Source organism: Sciurus carolinensis, chromosome 2, assembly GCF_902686445.1.
Source record: "Sciurus carolinensis chromosome 2, mSciCar1.2, whole genome shotgun sequence".
In the NCBI taxonomy this organism is placed as follows: domain Eukaryota; kingdom Metazoa; phylum Chordata; class Mammalia; order Rodentia; family Sciuridae; genus Sciurus; species Sciurus carolinensis.
The window spans coordinates 125,978,439-125,984,823 of NC_062214.1; the positions used below are offsets into that span (position 1 = coordinate 125,978,439).

General features: G+C 48.3%; 1 protein-coding gene across 1 annotated transcript; it reads left to right on the forward strand.

Annotated features, from left to right (window-relative positions):
* Window positions 1-1,028: 1,028 nt before the first annotated feature.
* On the forward strand, window positions 1,029-5,120 carry Pabpn1 (poly(A) binding protein nuclear 1). The gene is made up of 7 exons (XM_047542163.1): window positions 1,029-1,394; window positions 1,762-1,876; window positions 2,580-2,647; window positions 2,946-3,052; window positions 3,709-3,796; window positions 3,965-4,116; window positions 4,997-5,120. The coding sequence occupies exons 1-7, from the start codon at window positions 1,044-1,046 to the stop codon at window positions 5,034-5,036; spliced, it is 921 nt and encodes a 306-aa protein (XP_047398119.1). The 5' UTR covers window positions 1,029-1,043; the 3' UTR covers window positions 5,037-5,120.
* Window positions 5,121-6,385: the final 1,265 nt, after the last annotated feature.

Genomic DNA, 6,385 nt, shown 5'->3' on the forward strand with positions numbered 1-6,385 from the left:
CAGTCTGGATGCTAGGTACACCCATGGAAAGGAGGAGTGTGGCAACAACATTCGCAAAAAAGGCAGGTCTTGGGATGTCTAAGGCCACTGTAAGGAATTTTGAGATTTTACCTGACAGATGCCAGTCTGGTAGCGATGAGGATTAGAGGGATGACATTGAAAGCTGAGAGACCCCTTAAGGGCTGCAACAGTCGAGGATAAAGAAGAAACAGGCTGAAACTAGGTAGCGCAGAGGGCCTGTAAAAGAGGTCTATGCAGGTCGACGGAACAGAACTCTTTAACTGGTAGCTCTGAGTAAGAATTCTTCCATTCTTTTGTGGTTTGGGAGACCTAGTGGTTGGTGGTGTCGATAACTTTAAATTGGAAACATTCCCTCTTGGAATGCTCCATTCAGAACCTCTGCTTCCGGCAGCATCCCACCTACTGGTGCTTTCTTTTCGGACCGTTTCCATAAATCTCTGCCCTGTATAGGGCCTCTGTCTTCTAACGCTCACTGGTGTCAGCAGTGATGTCAAGATGGCGGCTCCCTAAGGAATGACTAGTCATGTGACCTCGGGTTTCCTTAGCTTGAAGTCCAGCAGCCCTTTCGGGGGCAAGGTTCACCCGTCATGTAACGGGTGTCAGCCCTTCGAATCTCGCAAGCCAATCGGCATCTGAGACTGGGCCACTGAGGTAAGGCGATCGGAAGATTGGTCCTTTCCAGTGGCCTTAATCAGGGACCAATCACAGAGCGTCCTATACTTCGCGGGCCCTCCCGTAGGCGGGGGAGAAGCAGGAATGTCGTCACAGCGTGGCAGTATTGTTACCTAAGGACTCGCGAGGAGGTGGGACGAGTGTTGATTGACAGAGAGGTTTCCCCTACCGGGATTTGAGAATTTGGTACAGTGCCCCGCCTTAGAGGTGGGGTCTTACTTGATTGCCAACTAATACTCCCCAATGGAGTGCTAGCTTGGGGTGACGGGCAGGCTGCTTGACTAATGAATCCTCGGCGTGGCCCGCGCAGCTCTCCAATCGCTGGGCGGCGGGCCCCAGTCTGAGCGGCGATGGCGGCGGCGGCGGCGGCGGCAGCAGCAGCGGGGGCTGCGGGCGGTCGGGGCTCCGGGCCGGGGCGGCGGCGCCATCTTGTGCCCGGGGCCGGTGGGGAGGCCGGGGAGGGGGCCCCGGGGGGCGCAGGGGACTACGGGAACGGCCTGGAGTCTGAGGAACTGGAGCCTGGGGAGCTGCTGCTGGAGCCCGAGCCGGAGCCCGAGCCCGAAGAGGAGCCGCCCCGGCCCCGCGCCCCCCCGGGAGCTCCGGGCCCTGGGCCTGGTTCGGGAGCCCCCGGCAGCCAGGAGGAGGAGGAAGAACCGGGACTGGTCGAGGGTGACCCGGGGGACGGCGCCATTGAGGACCCGGTGAGGGAAGGAGGGCGAGCGAGCAGGCGGGGAGCAGCCGGCGGGCCGGGTCACGGGAGGCCCAGAGCTCGGGCGAGCGAGCGGGAGGCAGGCTGGGGGTGGGGTTGGGCGGGGAATAACGTGGCTGGGGCCGGGCGGGGGACGGGTCCTGGATCGCCGCACGGTGCCGGGCGGTGTTGATATGGGCGTCATGGGTGTCTAAGGTTGAACCAGAGAAGGTAACTTGCTTTTCTTTTCGTCACGACCCTCGCGTGGGGCGAGGGAAATGGCCGAGCATGGCTGGGGCCGCGCGCCAATCGAGAGCGCGGCACAGCCCCTGCGTTGGTTCCTCTTAAGCTCTTCTGCATGCCCTCCCCACTAATTGTAGGAGCTTGAAGCTATCAAAGCTCGAGTCAGGGAGATGGAGGAAGAAGCTGAGAAGCTAAAGGAACTACAAAACGAGGTAGAGAAGCAAATGAATATGAGTCCACCTCCAGGCAATGGTGAGTAAACCGGTGGTTGCACGCGCAGCCTGGGTCTTCGGGTCGGAAGCGTTGTGGAGAGCACGGAGAATGGCATTAGATGCTCCGGACCCGGGAGCTTCTCGTTTGAGCAATTGCTGGGCAGTTGCTGCGGTCATAGTCCATTGTGTGTTCCACTGACCTTTGTGAGACATAACCTATGTTTTGGTAGTGGTAGTCTTGTGTCTCCCTTTGTCTCTGTTATAAATGGGTTTCTCTTTGTTCTTAGCCTGCCTCTATCCGGCTGGAGATTGCCAGCTGGCATTTGACCTTCAAGTCTGATTTTTTTTTTTTTTTTTCCCCCAATTGGAGATCTTTAGTTAAGACTACTAAGAGAAACTGCTAGGCTGCTGGAGGTTTCTTTAATTTAGAAATGTCGAGTCCCAGCCCACTAATTTTGTTCAGTCTTCAAGGCATTTTAACCAAAGCTCTTCATGGGGGCTTGATTTGGGGGTGTGGGGTATTCTTAACACTGTTCTCTGATTGTTCAGGGTGTATTTCATTTATTCTTTAGTGAGAACATACTGTGTGCTAGGCACTGTTCTAGGTAATGGATACAAAAAGGAACACAATAGAACAGAGCAAGGTCTTTGTCTTTGCTGAAATTATAGTGTGGTGTTGGTGGAAGTACATATATTGGTCCAGTAGAAAATCTTCTTTTATGAATTGTTTTTTTTCCTCAAAGCTGGCCCAGTGATCATGTCTATTGAAGAGAAGATGGAGGCTGATGCACGTTCCATCTATGTTGGCAATGTATGTATTGGAGTTCTGACTGGGATTGGGGGGCACATTCTTGTTTTGGGCAGTTATTTAATAATCTTGAAAGGAAGATCTCCAGTATAAGTTGACAATTTTAAAAAGGGTGGAGGGAGGGTTGGGAGGATGTAAAAGGTGATGGAATGATCAACAAAGACTGAGATTGGAAGAAAAAAGATAATTCCTTAGAGAACCATATTTGATGTGCTATGTGAGATAGTCCAGACCAAAGGCCAGGCAGGGTGCCTGTTGAGACAAGAGTTTGCTCAGTAACTGAAATGTCCCTTCTCTTTAGGTGGACTATGGTGCAACAGCAGAAGAGTTGGAAGCTCACTTTCATGGCTGTGGTTCAGTCAATCGTGTTACCATACTCTGTGACAAATTTAGTGGCCATCCCAAAGGGTAAGTAGATGAATAAATTGAGATAATTTTAATCAGAGTTTAATAATAGGTAAGTTTCTCCCCATGTGTGGGTGTTTTTTTGTTGCCCCCCCCCCTTCCCCCGCTATGCTGGGTTTGAACACCAAGTGCCCAGGGCCTTGTGCATGCAAACCATGTGTTCTACCACTGAGCTGCACTCCCACTGATAATTTATGTTTTATAACTTGATGTTAAAAAAAGTGGTCTTTGCCTTCTAGTGTCATTAAAGTTTATGTATCAGGGGTTACACATAAAATACCTACAGAAGCCAGACAGATAATAAATTTGAAGCCTAGTTGTGGGTGGGATGGAGAATTAGAAGAGGGGCAGCTTGTAGTTGGCCCCAACTGGTTATGGCCATATAGAAATCATGGTCTTCTTGTGTTTTTGTGGTGCTGGGGATCAAACCCAGGGCCTCATGCATGGCTAAGCAGGTACTCTTATTACTGAACCACATCCTTAGTCCTGGAAAACCAGATCTTATGTGGGCTGTTTTATAATTTTTCAGGAAGAGCTGGAAATTTTGATTAAAACCTTTAATTTAAAAATCATAATTAAAAATGTAAACACATGACACTCTTAACAAATAATCTATGAGCTATTTAACTCAGAGATAAAGGGACAATTACTCTTTTCAGGTTTGCATATATAGAGTTCTCAGACAAAGAGTCAGTGAGGACTTCCCTGGCCTTAGATGAGTCCTTATTTAGAGGAAGACAAATCAAGGTAAGGCCTGTGCCCTTTGTTCTGGTTCTGTATAAACTCTCCAGGTTGACTCTATAAGTCTTTCTGTTATGTGTTTGGTTTTTTTGGTGGTAGTGCTGGGGATTGAACCCAGGGCACTCTACCAGCTGAGCTATATTCCCAGCCTTGTTGTGTATTTTTTATGCTCAGGTGATCCCAAAACGAACCAACAGACCAGGCATCAGCACAACAGACCGGGGTTTCCCACGTGCCCGCTACCGTGCCCGGACTACCAACTACAACAGTTCCCGCTCTCGATTCTACAGTGGTTTTAACAGCAGGCCCCGGGGTCGCGTCTACAGGTCAGGATAGATGGGCTGCTCCTCTTCCCCGCCTCCCATGAGCCCTGTATGCTTCATTCTCTCCTGATCTGAGGACCGACCCTCCCTTTCCCTCCCCCTTGGTCTCCAGGGACTTGGTCTCCTGCCTGTGCAGGGTGAGGAAGGTAGTTGTAGGCCAGGTCAGGAGGCCAGTCTCATCATCTTTGGAACAGAAATTGGTGATATGGGCTGATCCGTTCCGAGAGATACTTCCTCCTTTGACCTTTTTTTTTTCTCCCCTTGGGAGTTGGTGGCATTGAAGGTGACATTAAAAGGAAGAACAGGGTCTCAGGGCAGTGAAAAGCACTGCTTGGACATTGCTACTTTTCCCAGAGTTAAGGAGGGGTAAAAGTTGAACCTCCTTTGGAAAGATACCACAGGCTAGTTGGTCCTCCCATAGCTAATGTGGGAGGGTTTTGAGATGCTTATTAATGGAGCTAGTCTTTTTCGAGGTTAACTTTCTTACTGGGCCCAGTGTGGTACCCAAGTTGTGGCTTTGGTTTTACTTTTGTCTCTTTAAATAGGTCACGCCTATAATCCTTGACTTTTCATAAGATAGGGTTTGAGAACTGTGGAGAACTGAAAACTGGATAAACAATGGGTCCTTTTTTCTTACTCCTTTATCTAAGTTGCACTTCTTTATTGCTGCTGTTTGGCAAAGTATTCCATTAATGCCCTTTTTAGCCCCCTATTTGCCAGGTGCTTCTCTAATTCTGGGATTGTGGAGTCAGTTTTAGGATACTTGAAAAATTTCTTTTTCCCCCTTCCCCTCACAGTAACTGGGGCAAGGGCCCACGGGGAGGGGCTTATACTGAACTATCTAGTGATCATGTTAACACCTAACTCTCCTTCTTTCTTCCAGGGGCCGGGCTAGAGCGACATCATGGTATTCCCCTTACTAAAAAAAGTGTGTATTAGGAGGAGAGAGAGGAAAAAAAGAGGAAAGAAGGAAAAAAAAAAAAGAATTAAAAAAAAAAAAAGAAAAACAGAAGATGACCTTGATGGAAAAAAAAATATTTTTAAAAAAAAAGATATACTGTGGAAGGGGGGAGAATCCCATAACTAACTGCTGAGGAGGGACCTGCTTTGGGGAGTAGGGGAAGGCCCAGGGAGTGGGGCAGGGGGCTGCTCATTCACTCTGGGGATTCGCCATGGACACTTCTCAACTGCGCAAGCTTCTCCCCATGTTTCCCTGCCCCACTTCACCCCCTTGGGGGCTACTCAAGGGTAGGTGGGCATGGGTGGTAGGAGGGTTTTTTTTTTACCCAGGGCTCTGGAAGGACACCAAACTGTTCTGCTTGTTACCTTCCCTCCATCTTCTCCCTGCCTTTCACAGTCCCTTCCTGCCTGCTCCTGTCCTGCCAGGTCTACCACCCATCCCACCCTCTTTCCGGCTCCCTGCCCCTCCAGATTGCCTGGTGATCTATTTTGTTTCCTTTTGTGTTTCTTTTTCTGTTTTGAGTGTCTTTCTTTGCAGGTTTCTGTAGCCGGAAGATCTCCGTTCCGCTCCCAGCGGCTCCAGTGTAAATTCCCCTTCCCCCTGGGGAAATGCACTACCTTGTTTTGGGGGGTTTTGGGTGTTTTTTGTTTTTCAGTTTTTTTGTTTTGTTTTGTTTTTTTTCCTTTGCCTTTTTTTCCCTTTTATTTGGAGGGAATGGGAGGAAGTGGGAACAGGGAGGTGGGAGGTGGATTTTGTTTATTTTTTTAGCTCATTTCCAGGGGGTGGGAATTTTTTTTAAATATGTGTCATGAATAAAGTTGTTTTTGAAAATAAAAATTGTTTGGCCTTTTGGCTGTAAAGATCATTTATCTACCTGTTCTCTCTTAGATTGCAGATGGCTGTTAGTTTTTACTTTGTGGAAGTACTGGTGGAAGTACTTTGTGAAGGGGAAGTTCCCACTTGTATATTAAAGAGTAGGAGTTAAATTATAACAACCAGGCACCTTCTGTTATTTGATGATGGGTTTTCTGGGTAGTAAAAGAATAGCCAGACTAGAATGATCTAATAGCACTTTTGCACGGGTGTGTGTTCACACGCACACAATCTGATGAAACTTATGCAAATGAATATCCATTCCCATACCTATATTCTTGGGTTGGAGTCTGGGTCCCCTTCCCTATTTCAGGGTGGGATCAAGAAATGAGAAAGCATTATTAACAAAGATGATATCAAAGCTTTTGTTTTCTCTAGCTATGCAAGTGACCACTTAATATGTTCAACTAATTAACTTTGGATTATTCCATTAATTAG

Excerpts from the sequence above, each read along its gene's own strand:
- Pabpn1 (XM_047542163.1), top strand. The coding sequence starts at position 1,044 with ATGGCGGCGGCGGCGGCGGCGGCAGCAGCAGCGGGGGCTGCGGGCGGT. Across the intron at positions 2,648-2,945 it reads GTTCCATCTATGTTGGCAAT|GTGGACTATGGTGCAACAGC; the intron begins GTATGTATTGGA and ends CCTTCTCTTTAG. Across the intron at positions 3,797-3,964 it reads TTAGAGGAAGACAAATCAAG|GTGATCCCAAAACGAACCAA; the intron begins GTAAGGCCTGTG and ends TTTTATGCTCAG.